We start from the raw sequence: 20,309 nt of genomic DNA on the forward strand, positions 1-20,309 counted from the left end.
TCCCTGCTGGCAGGTGATGAGGTCTGAGTAGGAGCCACTGATGCCTCAGAATAGGAGTTGGGGAAAGCATGGGGCTAATTAAATAGCACTTTATCTGCAGTGGTTTCATGACTTCTACATTATTTGAGACCAATTTTAGTTGTGTTAACCATGTTGCACATGTAAGGATGCAGCCCTGAAATTAAAAGATGCTTGCTCCTTGGAAGGAAAGCTATGACAAACTTAGACAGTGTATTAAAAAGCAGAGACATCACTTTGCCAACAAAGGTCCATATAGTCAAAGCTAAGGATTTTCCAGTAGTCATGTATGAATATGAGAATTGGACCATAAAGAAGGCTGAGCACCGAAGAACTGATACTTTCAGATGTTGGTGCTGGAGAAGACTCTTAAGAGTCCCTCAGACAGCAAGGAGATCAAAGCAGTCCATACTAAAGGAAATCAACCCTGAATATTCATTGGAAGGACTGATGTTGAAGCTGAAGTTCCAATACTTTGGCCACCAAATGCGACGAGCCAACTCATTGGAAAAGACCCTGATGCTGGGAAAGATTGAGGGCACAGAGAATGAGATGGTTGGATGGCACCACTGAATCAATGGGCTTGAGTTTGAGCAAACTCCAGAAGATGGTGAAGGACAGGGAAGCCTGGCATGCTGCAGTCCACGGGGTCACAAAGAGTCGGACAAGACTTAGTGACTGAACAACAACAACACTTGAGGAGAAGGGAGATGAAGACATGGTATGGTTTGCCCAGGTTTTACACGGCCGTGGTAGTGGGCATCAGCTCATGACGTCCAGCTACTCTAACACACTAGAGTCCTAGGCATTGGCTCTGATGTGACAACTGTGAGACACCACTGCCTTCTTTGGAAGGAGCAGCCTTTACACTGTGCCTCAGGTGGCTTCTTTACAATGTGTGACTTGAAGGCATCCTTCTTGTTTCTAAGAAAATCTCTATATTATGTCTGACATTTGTGAGGAAGTTATCCCTGTATCTTTGTGAATCCCCAGTTCTTCACAAATAGCATACATGGGACTTCCTTTGGTAGTTTAGTGATTAAGAATTTGCCTTGCAGTGCAAGGGATGCAGGTTTGATCCCTGGTTGGGGAACTGAGATCCTACGTGCCTTAGAGCAGAGAAGACCCAGCACAGCAAAACAAACAAACAACAGCACACATGTCTCTGGTTGCCTTCTAAATTAAATTTCCATGAACCTTCTTTTCTTTTCTAATCATCTATCTGATCTCGTGACAAAGTAATAGTCTTGAACTTTACTGTAGCTTCCTCTCAAGTAATTTCTAAATGGCTGGAGCACTTGCTGAGAATGTTCTCCACACTATTTTTATATTTAATTTTAATTTGTTCATTTCATAAATCCAAACCAACACATCTGTTTTCTGGCCAATAGCAATTCACAATTTGAAACTTTTTCCCAAAAAAAAGAAAAAAACTTTTTCCACTGTCTGGGAGGAGCAGTGATTGGCTTCATGTTCGGTGTAATTTTGTGATGATGAAAGACATTTTTTGTTCTTTTATAGGCGCTACTGAGGACTTCCCAGTGTTGGGTGTAGATGCTTTGTCATTGTCAGGAACTCTCACTGGTTAAAAGACTCGATCTTGCTTGACAAGCTTCTGTTTTCTTGTGTGTCCCCACAATAAGCATAGGTCTCGGAGGTCATTTGAGGTCACTTGGGAAGAGTTAATCCACTGACGCTGTAGGTGACGGTCAGTCGGTCAGTCTAGTGTTGCAGAAATGCTTTAGACGCTGATTGAGTGGTTGACCTACACTGATCTTATGTTGCTTCCTGACGTTTAGAAATTATGGTTCTGTAAACAAGTTTGCCAAAATTTAACCAGACACAGTCATTTGTTGGGCTCGATTTTTCTGTGGAAACAATGATTTTTGTCTAGTGTAAAACACTAGATGATATTAGGAGTTTGAATTTAAACTGCGGTACAAATGATTTTTTAAGGTAAGCACTCAAATATTTTTGCTTTATCTGGTATAAATAGAATGGCTTCAGAAACTGTAAAAGTAGGGTTTAGTTCTGATCTTAGTCTTATCATTACTAGTTGTAAGATCACGGGAAATTTATTTTACTTTGTGGGCTTTGGTTTCTTCATCTGCCAAAAATGGGATAATAATTGCCCGACTGTGGGATTTGCCATGGACAAAATAAGAAAAGAAAGGACTAAAATAAGAAAAGATGTCCGTTTTCCTTTCTTTTCCCTACAGAACCTTGTTCTGTTTCTGTGTGCATTTGTGTGTGTGCATCTTATTTTCCATTCTTATATTGTGTTCATAGACCTTAACCCCCAGGTTTAAATGAGAAATAACTCTATTTACTTAACTATGGAGTAACAGTTTTGAGGTAACATTTTGAGATCTTTCTAACCTAAAACCCTTTAACTCTGTAAGATTGATATGGGTGATTATTTAAATGAAGTTAGTTTTTCCTGCATGTTTTTTTCTTTCTTTTTTTTTTTTTTCATTTATTTTTATTAGTTGGAGGCTAATTACTTTACAATCCCTCATTGTTAGGCGAACTATGGAACTTCTCACGCAAAACTGGAATCTTTCAAAGAAACTCAGAATTCCTGCAATAAGTCGTCTTCAAAAGATGCACAATGTTGACATCGTTCTTGAAATTCTTAAATCACGAGGAATTCCGTTGAATGATGAGCATGGTAAAAACCAAGTAACGATAAAAGCTTTCTTCTCACTGAAAATCAAGTTGTATGTACTTTGTGCTAACGGACTCTTTCCATTTGCAGGAAATGCAATCCTGTCTAAGGATATTGTGGACAGACACAGAGAGAAAACCCTGGCGTTGCTTTGGAAGATAGCATTGGCTTTTCAGGTACTGTACATTTGGTGTGTTTTGTACTTTTTGTCAGTTTTCAATATTGACTTATAAAAGTCTTTTGTGTCAAATAAAGACTAGCAGCAGTGGCTGTTACTAGCTAGACTATTCTGTCCCAAGAACCGCACTCATGGCTTTATGTGCACTCCAATCTAATCTTCACAAGGCCCCCAGTAGGTCACTATGTCATTTCTTTATGGGGGGGGGCTAGAGCTAAGGGTTGCTCACTGATCAGACACAGAGACAGATCAGATCCCTGACTTAGGTGAACACAGATCCCATGCACTCAAGCACTTACACGTTCCATGACTTCCTTGTAGACTGCGTTTGCCTTAAAAAAATATTGATAGTAGCAGACTTGAACTTTTGTGGGTCAAAAATAATATATGAAAAATATGGTATTTATCCTCTTTTTGTATTCCAGGTGGATATTTCCCTTAATTTAGATCAGTTAAAGGAAGAAATTGACTTTTTAAAGAACACACAGAGTATGAAGAAAACAATGTCTGCACTGTCATGCCGTCCTGATGCTATTATCAGTAAGAAAAGAGACGAAAGGCATAGCGGTCCCTTTGAACAATACAGTGAAAGTGTAAAGCTGCTGATGGATTGGGTAAATGCTGTCTGTGGCTTCTATAATAAAAAAGTAAGTTCTGTGTTTTTGTTTTAGCCTAATTTCTTTAAGCAAATTTTGGTTAAAATCAAATAAACAGTGCATGAAATATTTTCTTTAATTGCTTTTCTTTAATGTCATATAAGGTAGTAGAATTTTATTACTATATACATTATTTATAGAGATTTTTATATGATGTATTTATATATGTATATATTAATACATAATAATTAACATATAAACACATAATTATATAACTATAATGATACATCTTATTGTACAGATTTATTATATGATAATACAGATGCTAATATAATTTATATTATAAACAATATGGTGTTAATACCAATTAAAAATTATAATAATAATGATGCTGATGAATTTCTTTTTTTCTTGTTTTTCTTATTGGCGTATAATGGCTTCAGTGTGTTCATTTCTGCCATACAGCAAAGCAAGTCAGTTACATGTATCCCCTCCTAATTAGTATGTACAAGCAAACTTTTCTTCTAATGAGTAAGGGTGCCATCACATACCTAGTTTCATCAAATCTGTCACCAGTTGTGTAATACATGGTTATTTTATGTCTCACTAGGGAAGAAAGTGCCCTAGTTGGCAGTCTTAAAAGGAGATGCTTGCACGGAACTAGGGCGCCAGAGGACCACAGCCGTCTGACAGAGTGAAGTCACTCCGCTGAGTCTTTGCAGCCCCACGGACGGCAGCCCGCCAGGCTCCTCTGTCCCTGGGGTTCTCCAGGCAAGAGTGCTGCAGTGGCTTGCCATTGCCTTCTCAGGGGATCTTCCTGATCCAGGGATCGAACCCCAGCCTCCCACACTGTAGACAGGCTCTTTACTGTCTGAGCCACCAGGGGAATGCTTATTACAGAGGTGAATGCAAATAAACCCACTCTGCACAATAGCACATTAGAGAATTTTGCCCCACTGGGTAGAGAGGGAGGAAATAGTCTCCCTCTAACAAATAATCATTTGTTAGATTGATCCTGCATTGCTGTATGAAATGTATGTTTAAGCATAAATACATGAAAACAAATGGTCCTGATGCACATGAATAACATATCCTGTAAGGAATGTAAGACGGAAAAACTGTCAGATGTGTGATCTTCTATGTTTTAAGTAAGTCCTGGAGAGACCCGAAGACCCTGGTACTGCAGCACTGTGTCCATGCCTTTCTCTTGACTCCAGGCCCTTCCTTTCCTAGGTCTGTAGACACAGCACTCCATTCCCTGCCTGTCTTCACGTGGCATTTTCCCTCTGTGTCTTGTCTCTGTGTCTCTCTCCCTTTCTCATAAGGGCAGCAGTCATAGCAGATTAAAACCTCATCTTACTCTAGTGTGATCCCATCTTAACTGTTTATATCTGCAATGACTCTATGTCCAAACAAGATCAGATCCTAAGAGTCTGGGAAGGACATGAATTTTGGATGAACACTATCCAACCCAGCACAATAATATTTTAGAGGAGAGAATTTGGCCATGAATGTGGTAGTATACAGTATAACTTCCCAGCTGGCTCAGTGGTAAAGAATCTGCCTGCCAGTGCAGGAGACGTGGATTTGATCCCTGGGTTGAGAAGATGCCCAGGAGAAGGCAATGGCAAGCCCTTTCCAGTATTCTTGCCTGGGGAATTCCATGGACATAGGAACCTGACAGGCTACAGTCCATGTGTTCACAAAGTGTCAGATACACCTGGGCATACACATGGTATTATACTAGGTGCTACTATAAATTAGCATGCTAGTCCTAGCTATTAAAAGGAAATGTGGACTGTAAAACCATCAGTATCTGTATTCTTACCTAAATACAATCCATTCTTTTTCTAATATTTCTCATCAGGTGGAGAACTTCACAGTGTCTTTCTCGGATGGCCGGGTGTTGTGTTACCTGATCCACCACTACCATCCTTGCTATGTTCCTTTTGATGCCATATGTCAGCGAACCACCCAGACCGTGGAGTGCACACACACTGGTTCCGTGGTGCTGAATTCATCATCTGAATCTGATGGAAGTTTTCTGGATTTGTCTCTTAAATCACCTGATCAGGGTTAGTCCCTTTCACTTAATTTACTTCTCCATTGTTTTCATTGGCCTGTCTGATTTCTGGCCATCACAGTCTAATCTGATTGGTTTTACTTGCATTGCAGAAAATAGTTCAGAACTATACAAAGAACTCCTAGAAAACGAAAAGAAAAATTTTCAGTTGGTTAGGTCTGCAGCTAGAGACCTTGGTGGAATACCTGCCATGATCCATCACTCAGATATGTCAAACACAATCCCTGATGAGAAGGTAAAGTAAAAGTTCCTTAACAGTAATAACTCTTAGTAATCAGAGTCTCAGATGATAGGTAGTTTCATGCTCTCTGTCTCATAGAAACTTCTGTCTTCATCTTTCATGTTCTCTCTTAGGTGGTGATTACCTATTTGTCATTTCTTTGTGCAAGGCTTTTGGATCTTCGTAAAGAAACAAGAGCTGCTCGACTTATACAAACAACTTGGAGACAATATAAGCTAAAAAAAGATCTAAAACACCATCAGGTACTCCTCAAAAATGATGTGTGTGTGTGCTCAGCCACTCGGTTGTGTCCAACTCTTTGAGACCCCAGTGGACTGTAGCCCACCAGGCTCCTCTGTCCATGGGATTTCTCAAGCAGGAATACTGGAGTGGGTTGCTATTCCCTTCTCCAGGGGATCTTCCTCACCCAGGTTCCAACCCATATCTCTCATATCTCCTGCATTGGCAGGTGGATTCTTTACCACTGACCCACCTGGGAAGCCCAGTCAGTAATGAAATACTATAATGTAAATTGTTCATAAAATGTCAGCTGAATGATTCTTGATATTGTGTTTACATTTTACTGACGTAGGAAATTACCAAGGTGATTTTCATGATTGTGTGTGTTTCGAGTAGGGGATGAATATTTCTCCCTAATCTCCAATGTTTCCTTCACTGAGTATTTTTTCCAGGCTTTGTCCTTCCTTTCACTGTGCTCCAGGGGACATGGAATAACTCAGGCACACTGTGAATTTGTGAAAAGTAAACTGGGGTTGTCTGACTCGCCTTTTCCCTCCTCCCTCTTGTACTCTGATGTGCCTCCAGGAAACAGGAGCTTTCCTTTCAGTTTTCATGCTGTGCTCGGGGAGGCTTGCCCTCAACCAGTGCCTCTCTGGCCTGGGTGTCACCTGCCGGATTCTGCAGTTCAATTAGCCAAGCTCATTCTGTCTGCCATGAAACTGTCTTCCAGGCTATCCTTTGTTAGTTTAAAAGTGGCATTTTGGTTTCCATCACTTAATTTCTCGGAACATTTAGGACCTGAGCACAGGGAGAAGGGTTGTCCCTCTGTGTCCCTGATACTGTGAATTTTGCATTAACATAAAATAAGTGTTTTCTTGAGTTTGGGAAAAAATGTCATTTTTAACAATATTAGAAATGGAATCCTTGGACAAACTGAATAAACTATTTTAATCCTTTACTTTTTTCACTAATAATGCTGTATTTATTCAGAGAAAGCAAAAGAAGTATTCATGTTTAATAAATCTTAGCAGGTATTTCAGAAATATATTTCACCCACAATTGCTCCTTAGTTCTGAATTACAGTGTATTTATGATAATGTTCTTAGTACCTGTAAAGTAGCTAAATTTTGGTGATTCATATCATACCATTTATTCTCTTCCACCATTTCAGACCTGGGTTGTTGTCATTGTTCAGTCGCTTAGTCCCATCCAACTCTTTGCGACCCCATGAACTGCAGCACACCAGGCTTCCCTGTCCTTCACTATCTCCTGGACCTTGCTCAAACTCATGTCCATTGAGTCGATGATGCCATCCAACCATCTCATCCTCTGTCGTCCGCTTCTCCTCCTGCCATTAATCTTTCCCAGCATCAGGGTCTTTTCCAATGAGTGGGCTCTTCGCATATGGTGGCCAGATTTAGAATGGTGCACTGTCCCACACAGCAACACAGAGGGTCGTCAGACAGCCTGTAAGTTGTTCCTTTCCACCAGAGGAATAATTTATATTTATATTCCTGTTTCTAATTCGAGTGAAGGGAAGTAATAAATCTAGCCTTACGGAGTAGCAAAGTGATTAGGAGCACGAACTCTGAAGCCAGGCTGCCTACGTCAAATCCTGGCTGGCTGACCCCTGGGGGACCAGCTGTCTACTTGACCTCCCTGCTTGGGTTTCCTCACGGCCATGAGGGTAGGGCTGGTTGATTTGTTCTCACGGTCGTTGTGAGGTTGGATGGCTCATGCTCGCAGTATTTAGAATGGTGCCTGATACCTGGCATTTAACCTGTTACTATTCACTATAATTCATTATTAGAAGTAGAGATATGCAGGGCGCTGGCCTCTGGAGCTCCCAGGCAGTCAGCTCCTTTTCGGACACTGACACTGCAGGCAGTCCTGACACCACTTGTCACAGCCCCGAGCTCTGTCCTCTTGAGCCTCTATACTTAAAGCCACAGTGTATTCTGGGGGTAAAAGAGGATATTTTGCCTCTTTTTTTCTTTTCTGTGAATTCCTTTCTTCAAATTGCAGCAAAACAATACTTCCAGAACTTTCCTGGCAGTCCAGCGGTTAAAACTCCTAGCTTCCAATACAGGAGGTGTGGGTTCAATCCCTGGTCGGGGAACTAAGATCCCACATGCTGTGAGGTGTGGCCAAATAAGTAAATACACATTAATGATAAATAAACACAGTACATCCAACTAAAAACAAAAAACAATACTTCCTTATACTATAAAGCATTTTGTTTATTTGAGTCTCTTTTTCCTTTCTTTTTTCTCCTCCTTTGTTGTTCAGTCACTCAGTCATGTCTGACTCTTTGCAACCCCATGGACTGCAGCATGGTAGACTTCCCTGTCCTTCAACTATGTCCCAGAGTTTGCTCAGACTCATGTCTACCGAGTTGATGATGCCATCCACCCATCTCATTCTCTGTTGTCCCCTTCTCCTCCTGCCCTCAATCTTTCCCAGTATCAGAGTCTTTTCCAAGGAGTCAGCTCTTCACATCAGGTAGCCAAAGTATTGGATCTTTGGCTCAGCGTCAGTCCTTCCAATGGATATTCAGGATTGATTATCTCCTTTAGGATTGACTGGTTTGATCTCCTTGCTGACCAAGAGACTTTCAAGAGTCTTCTCCAGCACCACAATTTGAAAGCATCAATTCTTTGGTGCTCAGCCTTCTCTGTGGTCCAACTCTCATATGTGAACATGACTATAGCTTTGACTGTATAGCCCTTTATTGGCAAACCCTGTCCCAAAAATAAGCATGAACTCACCTCACCGTAATCTGAGACACTGTTGTTGTTGCTTAGTTGCTCAGTTCTCTAACTCTTCTGACCCTGTTGACTGCAGCCCTCCAGGCTCCTCTGCCCATGCGATTTCCCAGGCTAGCATACTGGAGTGGCTTGGCATTTCCTCCTCTAGGGGATCTTCTCGACCCAGGGATCAAACCCGCATCTCCTGTGTCTCCTGCATTGGCAGGTAGATTCTTTACTACTGAACCACCTGGGAAGCCCAATCTAACTTCTTACAAATAATAGCTTAGGGTTTCAAGTGATTGTTTAATTCATATTTGCCTTTTTTTTTTTCTTTTAGGAGAGAGACAAAGCTGCAAGAATTATTCAATCAGCTATAATCAATTTCCTCACTAAACAACGATTTAAAAAGAAGGTCAGGGCAGCATTGGTCATTCAGAAATATTGGCGAAGAGCCTTAGCAAAGAAAAAACTATTAATGTTGAAAAAGGCAAAACTAGAAAGAGTTCACAGTAAATCAGCATCTATTATTCAGGTATGGTATTCTGAATTTTTAGATTTAAAAACGTTTAATGACATTTTTAAGAGAGTAAAATATGATAAAGTTTTAAATTAAATTTTAGGCTTCTGTATTTTATCTAACACTTTAACACATATTTGGTATCTCCCCACCACATGTAAAACTCCTGGCTGTGTTCAACATGAGGATAAGCAAATCGAAGCACCTGCTTGGCTCTGACAGGGGGAGCAGTTTACTTCTGTGCCCGTGCTGGCTTGTCTGTCTTACACTTTGCTGTTCCTGCCCAGCTGCGCAGTCACGTCCAGCTCTTTGAGACCCATGGACTGCAGCATGCCAGGCTTCCCTGTCCTCCACCCTCTCCTGAAGTTAACTCAAATCATGTCCATTGAGTTGGTGATCCAACCATCTCATCCTTTGTCGCCCCCTTCTTCTCTTGTCATCAATCTTTCCCAGCATATGATATCCTACAATTTACTCATCAGTTCTATTGTTGATGGATATCTGGGTTTCTGGTTTTGAGCTGTATAACTAAAGGTTTTATGAATGTGCCTTTTGGTGTGAAATATATACACTGTTTGGCGCATACCTACGAGTACAGTTGTTTGCCTTAAGGCAGATGTGTTTCAGTTTTAGTAGATACTGACAAGGAGTCTTCTAAGGTGGTTATAGGACCACCCATTGTTTAAAATACTTGGAGGTTATCTCTTTAATGTCAGTGATTCTAGTCAGTGTGTAGTGGTACCTTAGAATAGTTTAAATTTGCATTTTGTTGATAATGAATGACATTGAACATCTCTTCACATTGAAAATCTTTTGTGAAGTGTTTTTTCAAGGATCTTTTTTTTCCATTTTTTATTTTGGTTGTTTGCCTTCTTGTGGATTTGTGTGAGATCTTTATATATTCTGGTTATTGCTCCTTGTTGGATATGTATGTTGTAAATATCTTCTCCCAGACCATTACTTATAGTTTTATATCTTTCCAGTAAAAATTCCTAATTTTCTTCTGTGGTTAGTGGGTTGTGTGTGTGTGTGTGTTTTTAAACCATTTGAGGAGTACTTGTTTAACTACTAAGACCTTGAAGATATTCTCCTATACTATATTCTATTCTGAAAGCATTAATGTGTTGTCTTTCACTTTTAGATCTCTCTTGAAATTCATTTCTGCATCTGATTTGTGCTATGGACCCTATTTATTTTTGTATATATGTATAGCCGTTGTTTCAGTTTCAGGTCACTGAAATGACCACCCTCCCCTCATTGCCGTGCTACCTGTAGTGCACATCAAGTCTTCTTTTGCTGCCCAGTGCAGTGTGTGGGGTCTTAGCCCCCCAACAGACTGAACCCCCATCCCCGGCAGCGGAAGCCAGCGTCCTGACGGCTGCACTGCCTGGGAATTTCCCTAGCACGGATTCTTACACGTGTGGTTCTGTTTCTAGAATTATTTACTATTTCATTGTTCCTTTTGTCTACCTTTGAACCATACACTCTAGCTTTATAAGAAATCTGAACGTCTGGTAGACAAAGACTTCTTTTGTTTTCTTTAAGAAGTTTTTAGCTATCCTAAGTCTTCTGCATTTTCTTACAGATTTTGAATCTGAAGTTTAAAAAATATCAGGATTTGAGATTTAACTGAATATGTCAGTTTAGTTAGAATTGATACTTTTAGCTACTGAACATGGTATTAATAAATACCTATTTATTCAGGCCTTCTTTAAAAGCCTCCTAAAATGGTTTTATTATCTGATGCAAGAAGTCTTAAATACGTTTACTTAGACATAATATCCATTTTTTAAAATTTAAATTTAATAAATTTTAACTTTATGCAGATCAAAATTAAAATTTTAATTTTCAAATTATTAATAATACTCAGTAAAATGTGCATGTCTTTTTTGGTGTGCAGTTACACAAATTTAAACACACACACAGGTTTTGAACAGTCCATCTCCCAGAAGAACTTTTGCATTCCATTTCTCTGTGGTCCGTTCTTCCTCCACACCCATGCACCAAGCTCTGTTCTCTATTACTATAGTTTTGCATTTTAAAAAGTATCACATAATGGAGCCTTACAATAGGTAAGCCTTTGAGACTGGCTTTTTTTCTCTCTGCAAGAGGCCTCTGAGCCTCATCCAAGTTGTCGCACGTATCAGTGGTTTATTCTCCTTCATTGCTCAGTAGTGTTCCCTGGTATGGTTGTCCCACAGTTTGATTATATATTTATCTGTTGAAGGATATTTGCATTGTTTCCAGTTTTAGGTGATTTCATTCTGTTAGGGTAAATATCTAGGAATGGGATTGCTGGGTCTTTTGGTAAGTATATGTTTAGCTTTATAGTTCAGTTCAGCCGCTCAGTTGTGTCCAACTCTTTGCAGCCCCACAGACTGCAGCACAGCAGGCCTCCCTGTCCATCACCAACTCCCAGAGTTTACTCAGACTCATGTCCATTGGGTCAGTGATGCCATCCAACCATCTCATCCTCTCTGTCATCCCCTTCTCCTCCTGCCTTCAATCTTTCCCAGCATCAGGGTCTTTTCAAATGAGTCAGTTTTTCATATCAGGTGGCTAAAGTATTGGAGTTTCAGCTTCAGCATCAGTCCTTCCAATGAATATTCAGGACTGATTTCCTTTAGGATTGACTGGTTGGATCTCCTTGCAGTCCAAGTGACTCTCAAGACTCTTCTCCAATACCACAGTTCAAAAGTATCAGTTCTTTGGCACTCAGCTTTCTTTATGGTCCAACTCTCAGAGCCATACATGACTGCTGGAAAAACCATAGCTTAGACATCACCAAACCGTCTAGACTGGCTTATTCAATTTTGCATGCCTACCCACAGTTCAATTAGAACCCAATTAGTAAGAGTTCTAGTTGCTCCATATCCTCAGCAACGCTGATCACTTGTATTTTACCCATTCTGATAAGTGTGTAGTGGTCTCTTGGTTTTAATTTGTGTTTTCTCAAAGGCTATGTATATGTTTTCAAATGCTTAATTGTCTTTCAGTCATCTTATTTATAAAGTGTGTTGAAATATTTTGACCATTTTTATAATTGAGTGCTAATCTTATTGAGTTTTGAGATTTCTTTCTATATACTGGATACAAGTTCTTTGTCAGTGATTTGTCTGCAAATGTTTTACAGAAAAAGTTGGTCCTTGGTCTTGGTGAATGTTCTGTGTACTGGAAAAGAACGTGTATTCTGTTATTATTGGGAGTAGTGTTCTATAAATGTCAGGTCTATAGTTCTTTTATGTCCTTACTGATGTTCTGTTTACTTATTCTTGTGCCAAGAAAGCAGTATTTAAGTCTCCAACATAATTGTGGATATTGTCTTTCATGTATTTGAAGATGTTTTGTTAGGTGTGTACACATTTGGAATTGTTCTGTCCTCTAGGTGAGTTGAGTTTTTTATCATTGTTTATTGTTCCTTTTTATCCCTCATAATTTTCTTTGTTCTAAAGTCTACTTTGCATGTTCTTACTATAACCAAACTAGTTTTCACTTGATTATCATTTGCAGGGTGTATTTTTTTCCTTTATTTTATTTATTAGTTACTTAAATCATTATATACGGCTTGAAGTCTTGAGAGCATTTAGTTTTTATGTTTTGAAAATCTCTGTCTTTTAATTGGTGATTTAGGCCATTTATATTTCAGACATTTATCAATATGTTTGTGCTTTGGTCTGTCATTTTATCATTTACTTTCTGAATGTTAGCTTTCTTTCATTTTTCTCTTTCCCCTTTCCTGTCTCTTCAATTATTTGAATACTTTTTAGTGTTTCATTTTAGTTTATCTTTTTTTGTTTTAATTATTATTTTATTCCTTTGTACAGGGATTTTTTTGGGAGATTTTTTTTGTGTTTTTTGGTTTTTTTTGGGGGGGGGGGTCTTTTTTTTTGTTTTGTTTTTTGGTTGGTATAGGCATTTCAGTATACAAAACCTTTACTTAGAATCAATACTTTATCACTGTTAAATGGAATGTGGAAAACTTACCACTATCTAGATCCCTTTGCTCCCCTCCCTCATTTTAATGTTCTAGCAGCGACTTAGCAGCAGTAGCAGCAGCAGCAGTTTTATTTATTAAACTTACATACAACTGAAACCACATCAGGCAATATTATAATTTTTGCTTCTAATCATAATAAAATTTTAAGGAGTACATGAGAATCATATTCTATTTGTGCAGATTTTTATCATTTCTGTTGCTTTGCTTTCTTTTTTTATGGTATAGTATTTGCAATTTATGAACCAACAATGATGCATTATAATTAACTGAAGTCCTTAGTTTCCAAGGGTTTCACTATTTATGTGGTATAGTTATGTGTTTGACAAAAATCCTGCCCTAATAATCCTTTCTGCTTTACATGTTCATCTCTTACCCTTCCTCAAAATCCTTGGCAACCACTGTTGTTTTTCTGTCTCCCATTTTTGCTTTTTCCAGGATGTCCTATAGTTTGAATTCAGAGATATATTGTCTTTTCAGATAGATTCTCTCACTTCACAAACACACATTTAAGTTTAAATAGTCTTTTCCTGCCTCAGTAGCTTATTTCTTTTTATCACTGAATGCCATTCCATTTTATAGATATACTACGGCTGTTTATCCATTTGCCTATTGAAGGATATATTGGTCGAGACAAGTTTTTCCCCAATCATTTTTTTTCCTTTCTTGTTCCGCATTGATACTTTGCATTGATCTTCAAGTTCATTGACTCTTCTGTCATCTGCATTCCACTACTGATCCATCCCAGTGAGGTTTTGTTGTTGTTTTGGTTATCGTGTTTTTTAGTTCTGATATTCCCATCTGGTTCTTAGTTGTATCTTTGATTTTTTTATCTGGGCTTTTTAATCCTTCCATTAGTTCCCACCCCATCTTAGCAATATTTGGAGTGTTTTGGACAGAAGAGTCATCTTACAGCTAGAGCAGACTGTCCAGAGCTTGATGACCAGCAGCCAGGATCTGCTCGAACTTCACAGCTTGCACATTGCTGGGATAATTACAGGGTTAGGGAACAGGGGGTGCTGGGAAGGAAGCAGACGGCAAACGGCTTCTTACTCCTCAAGTCTTTCCAGAATTACACTTTTTAACCATGTAACTAGAATTCCTAAATTTTATTCTTAATGAAAATACTGACTCAGAAAGTGATTTGGCTCACTTATTTCTCAAAACTATCTGTTGACATTTGTTGTTGTTCAGTTGCTAAGTCATGCCTGATTCTTTGTGATCCCAGGGACTGCAGCACGCTAAGCTTCCCTGTCCTTCACTATCTCCCAAGGTTTGCTCAAACTCATGTCCATTGAATCACTGATGCTATCTCACCATCTCATCCTCTGCTGCCCCCTTCTCCTTTTGACTTCAGTCCTTCCCAGCATCACTCTTCTCCAGTGAGTCAGCTCTTTGCAGCAGTTGGCCAAAGTATTGGAGCTTCAGCTTTGCATCAGTCCTTCAGTCCTTCCAATGAATGAGCTTCCCTGGTAGCTCAGACGGTAAAGCGTCTGCCTACAATGCGGGAGACCTGAGTTCAATCCCTGGGTCGGGAAGATCCCCTGGAGAAGGAAATGGCAACCCACTCCAGCATTCTTGCCTGGAAAATCCCATTGACTGAGGATCCTGGTAGGCTACAGTCCATGGGGTCGCAAAGAGTAGGCACGACTGAGCGACTTCACTTTCTTTCTTTCCTTTTCCAATGAATATTCAAGGTTGATTTCCTGTAGAATTAACTGATTTGATCTCCTTGCTGTCCAAGGGACTCTTATTAAGAGCTCTCTCTAGCACCATAATTTGAAAGCATCAATTCTTTGCTTAGCCTTCTTTATGGTCCAACTCTTATATCTGTACATGACTTCTGGAAAAACCATAGCTTTGACTGTATGGACCTTTGTCAGCATTACCAGGCCTGTAATTCATGGTTCCTACTATGAACAGTTTCCAATCATTATAAGATATCTTATCAACCTTGATAGAAGGGGGAATATAAGAACCAGAGATATATTCACAGGAACTTACTTAGAATCAATAGATAGCAGAATATTACTATAGCTTCATTTTTCTAATGTTATTCTAATATAAACTTATTTATATTTCTTATGTCTCCTGAGTACAAGTGCCATGTAAATATCAGTATTTCAAGAAAGATTTCTGGATTGGCTACAGTTGTATCAACATAGAAAAAAGCTATAAACAAAAGAGACAAATATCTCCTTCAAAAATATATTGCTTTTAAGTTTAATATGTTTGTTTTTAAGCAAAATGTTAGAAAAAATGATACTTTCAAAGGTCTTAAGCATAGAAAGTTGTGTCTATTTTATTTTCTGTCCTTTCTTACTTTTTTCAGAGACACTGGAGAAGATATTCCACTAGAAAGCAGTTTCTGAAATTGAAATATTATTCAATTATCCTGCAATCTAGGATAAGGATGATCATTGCTGTCGCTTCTTACAAACGATACCATCGGGCTACCGTGACAATTCAGAGGCACTGGCGTGCTCATGTGAGAAGCAAGCAGGATCGACAGAGATATGAACTGCTAAAATCATCCACCCTTGTAATCCAGTCCGCCTTTAGGAGATGGAGGCAACGTAAGAGGCAATCACAAATAAAAACTGCCATAACATTGCAAAGAGCTTTCAGAGAATGGCGTGTCCGGAAACGTGCTCAAGAAGAAAGAGCTGCCGTGGTCATACAATCCTGGTATAGGATGCACAGAGAATTACGGAAGTACTTTCACCTTAGATCTTGTGTTGTCATCATTCAGGCAAGATTTCGGTGCTTTCAAGCCCAAAAGTTATATACAAGGACCAGAAAGTCTATCCTGACTCTGCAGAAGCACTACAGAGCGTACGTGAAAGGAAAGGTTGAGCGCACAGGCTATTTGCAGAAACGGGCTGCAGCCATCCGCCTGCAGGCCGCTTTCAGGGGAAGGAAAGCACGTAAGTTATGCAGGCAGATCAAGGCCGCTCGTGTCTTACAGTCGTACTGGAGAATGAGACAGGACAGACTCCGATTTCTAAACCTTAAGAAAAACATCATCAGGCTGCAGGCACACATAAGGAGACATCAACAATTACAGACATACCAGAAGATAAAGAAAGCTGCCGTCGTAATTCAGATTCATTTCCGAGCTTACATCTCAGCCAAGGAAGTTCTGGCCTCTTACCAGAAGACACGTTCTGCTGTCATCGTCCTGCAGTCTGCGTGCAGGAGAATGCAGGCCAGGAAAAAGTTTCTTCACATTCTCACATGTGTTGTAAAGATTCAATCATATTACAGGGCTTATGCTTCCAGAAGAAAGTTTCTGAGGCTCAAAAAGGCTACAGTAAAGTTACAATCCATTGTCAGGATGAAGCAAGCCCGCAAACACTACTTACATTTACGAGCAGTTGCACAACAGAGAGAACACCTGCGGGCCTCTTGCATCAAACTGCAAGCTTTCCTCAGAGGGTACCTGGTTCGGAAGCAGGTGAGGCTGCAGAGAAAAGCCGCTGTTGCGCTGCAGTCTCACTTTAGGATGAGAAGGACGCGGCTGGCCTACCTGAAGGTCTATCACGCAGCCCTTGTCCTTCAGCGTTACTATCGTGCGCACCGAGCACGGGCCCAGCAGAGGAAGCACTTCCTGCAAGTCAGAAGAGCCGTGACCTGCTTGCAGGCCGCTTACAGAGGGTATAAGGCCCGCTGGCAGCTCCAACAGCAATCTGCAGCTGCTCTGAAAATTCAAGCTGCCTTTAGAGGCTACCGTCAGAGGACGAAATACCAATCCATGCTTCAGTCTGTGCTCAGGATTCAGAGATGGTACAGGACACGCAAGATCGTTTCTGCTGTAAGAAGCCAATTCTTCAAAACAAGGACAGCTGCGATTTCTCTCCAGTCCGCTTACCGTGGCTGGAAAGTTCGGAAGCAGATCAGAAGGGAACATGAAGCTGCAGTGAAGATTCAGTCTGCTTTCAGAAAGGCCAGGGCCCAGAAGGAGTTCAGGGTGTTAAAAACGGCTGCAGCCGTGATCCAGCAGCATCTGAGAGCGCGCGCCGTGGGGCGGAGGCAGCGGACGGAGTACAGGGCGCTGCGCCGGGCGGCAGTGACGCTCCAGTCCGCCTGGAGGGGCCGAGCGGCCAGGAGGCGGATTCAGAACCAACAGAGATGTGCCATCATCATACAGGCCTACTACCGGAGGCACGTGCAGCGGAAGAGGTGGGAAATCATGAAGAAAGCGGCTCGCCTAATTCAAATGCATTATCGGGCTTATCGTACAGGAAGAAAACAGCATCATTTGTTTTTGAAAACCAAAGCAGCTGCAATAATCCTACAGTCAGCTTTCCGAGGTGTGAGAGTGAGGAAGAAAGTGAAGAAGATGCACCAGGCAGCCACCACCATACAGTCTAGATACCGAGCATACCAAGCCAAAAAGAAGTACGCCAGCTCCAGAGCAGCGGCCGTCATCATTCAGAGGTGGTACCGAGGGGCTAAGCTCGCAGGCCTTCAGCGTAAGGAATATCTTGCAGTAAAGAAGGCAGCATTGAAAATCCAGGCCGTCTATAGAGGAGTCAGAGCAAGAAGACAGATCCGGCGCATGCACACGGCAGCCACTCTCATCAAAGCCGCCTTCAAAATGCAGCAGTCACGGAGGAGGTATCAGCAAATGAGAACAGCAGCCGTTGTAATTCAGGTAAGGTACAGAGCGTACCTCCAAGGTAGAGCTCAGCGTGCAAAGTACCTGATGACTCTGAAAGCCGTAGCTGTCCTCCAGGCCGCTCTCAGAGGGGCAAGAGTTAGACAGAGCCTGAGAAGGATGCGGACTGCGGCCACGCTTATCCAGGCCCGGTACAGGGGGCGCCGACAGCAAGCCTATTTTAATAAGTTAAAGAAGGTGACGAAAATGGTGCAGCAGAAGTACCGGGCAGGGAGAGAAAGGAATGCACAACTGCGAAGGTACAACCAGCTGAGACTCTCCGTGATCTGCATTCAGGCTGCTTTCAGGGGCATGAGAGCGCGAAGACGCTTAAAAGCCATGCACTCCGCCGCAGCCGTAATCCAGCGGAGGTTTAGGACTCTGGTGAGGAGAAGAAGATTCCTGTCTCTCAGGAAGACCGCCGTGTGGGTTCAGAGAAAATACCGTGCAAAGGTTTGCGCAAGGCATCACTTACAACAGCTCCGATTGCAGAAGGCGGCTATCAAAATCCAGTCCTGGTACAGGGGATGGGTGGTGAGGAAGAAGATAGAGGAGATGCACAGGGCGGCCACGGTCCTCCAGGCCGCGTTCAGGAGGCACCGCGCGCGGGCGAAGTACCAGGGCTGGAGGCGCGCCTCACAGGTCATCCAGCAGCGATTCCGGGCAGGCCGGGCTGCGCGCCTGCAGAGGAGACAGTACCTCCAGCAAAGACGCTCTGCCCTGGTCCTCCAGGCTGCGTTCAGGGGTATGAGAATCAGAAGACGCTTGAAAAGGATGCATGCCTCCGCGACCCTGATTCAGAGCAGGTTTAGGTCTATAGTGATGAGGAAAAGATTCCTTTCCCTCAAGAAAGCTGCTGTTTTTGTTCAGAGGAAGTACCGAGCCACTGTCTGTGCCAAACATCACTCGCACAGATTCCTGGAGTTACAGAAGGCAGTCATTACAATCCAGGCGTCTTACCGAAGACGGATGGTAAAGAAGAAGTTACAGGAGATGCACAAGGCTGCAGCCCTCATCCAGGCAACCTTCAGAATGCACAGAGCACGCCTGACCTTTCAGACCTGGAAACATGCCTCGGTTCTCATTCAGCAGCATTACCGGGCCTACAGAGCTGCAAAGCTGCAAAGAGCACGTTATGTCAGATGGAGGCACTCTGCAGTGGCCATTCAGGCTGCATTTAAAGGGCTGAAAGCAAGACAGCTTTTAAGGGCAAAGCACAGAGCAGCTGTCATAATACAGAGCACGTACAGAATGTACAGGCAGCGTTTTTTCTACCAAAAGCTTCAGTGGGCTACAAAAGTAATACAAGAAAGATATAGAGCAAGTAAAAGGAAAGCTCTTCAACACGATGCACTCAAAGCAGCAACCTGTGCCCAAACTGACTTTCAGGATACGGCCATAAGGAGACTGGTTCAGGAAAGGCAGCATCAAGCTGCCATTACTGTTCAGAAGCATTTTAGAGCCTTTAAAACACGGAAGCACTATCTCCACTTTAGGGCAAAGGTAATTTTTGTTCAAAGAAGATACAGAGCACTAATGGCAGTGCGAACCCAGGCAGTCATCTGTATCCAGTCTTGTTACAGAGGCTTTAAGGCACGAAGGGGTATCCAACGCATGCACCTGGCTGCCACACAAATTCAGTCGTGCTACCAAAGGCACCAGGCCAGAGCTGATTATCAGGCCAAGAAAAGAGCAATTGTTGTCATACAGAATCACTACAGGTCATACGTCAGAGTGAAAATGGAGAGGAAGGAATTTTTAGCCATTCAGAAATCTGCACTAACTATTCAGGCTGCTTTCAGAGGCATGAAAGTTGGACAGAAATTAAAAGCCATGCCTGACAAAAAGATGGCAGCCCCCACTACCCAGCCTGCATTCTACTGTCACAGGACTGAGAGCCGGCATGAAGCTGGCCAGAGTCCAGCACTTGTGGCTCAAGGGCTGTATAAAGCTTCTCTGGTTGGCCCTTCACAGGAAACAGAGCATCATTCTCAAAGAAAGGCTGCAGTCACAATTCAAATAGCTTTCCGTAAAATGGTCACAAGAAGACTGGAAAAACGGAAGCGTGCTGCCATGAGAATTCAGTCCTTCCTTCAGATGGCCGTATATCGCAGAAGATTCCTTCAGCAGAAAGGGGCAGCCCTCACGTTACAGCGGTGCTTCAGGACATGGCAAAGCAAAAGACAGTTCTTACTGTACAGAGAATCAGAAGTAGGTTTGCAGAATCCCCACAGAGGCTTTCTGCCTGCAAAACATCAAAGAGAACTGTACTTACAAATAAGGAGCAGTGTAATCATTATTCAAGCTAGAGTGAAAGGATTTATACAGAAACGGAAGTTTCAGAAACTTAAAGATAGCACCATAAAAATCCAGGTATTTATGCAT

At 41.6% G+C, this 20,309-nt stretch overlaps 1 protein-coding gene across 2 annotated transcripts in view; it reads left to right on the forward strand.

Annotated features, from left to right (window-relative positions):
* Positions 1-20,309, forward strand: part of ASPM (assembly factor for spindle microtubules) — a 62,706-nt gene that overhangs the window by 24,576 nt on the left and 17,821 nt on the right. Inside the window, exons 11-18 of one of the 2 annotated variants that reach the window (XM_020916241.2) lie at positions 2,544-2,689; positions 2,777-2,862; positions 3,290-3,511; positions 5,328-5,535; positions 5,636-5,778; positions 5,898-6,026; positions 9,091-9,285; positions 15,597-20,297. In XM_020916241.2, the coding sequence (XP_020771900.2) occupies positions 2,544-2,689; positions 2,777-2,862; positions 3,290-3,511; positions 5,328-5,535; positions 5,636-5,778; positions 5,898-6,026; positions 9,091-9,285; positions 15,597-20,297 (5,830 nt within the window). The remainder of the gene's footprint in view (positions 1-2,543; positions 2,690-2,776; positions 2,863-3,289; positions 3,512-5,327; positions 5,536-5,635; positions 5,779-5,897; positions 6,027-9,090; positions 9,286-15,596; positions 20,298-20,309) is intronic. The other variant, XM_070473846.1, reaches the window with a different exon arrangement.

Source organism: Odocoileus virginianus, chromosome 11 (genome assembly GCF_023699985.2).
Source record: "Odocoileus virginianus isolate 20LAN1187 ecotype Illinois chromosome 11, Ovbor_1.2, whole genome shotgun sequence".
In the NCBI taxonomy this organism is placed as follows: domain Eukaryota; kingdom Metazoa; phylum Chordata; class Mammalia; order Artiodactyla; family Cervidae; genus Odocoileus; species Odocoileus virginianus.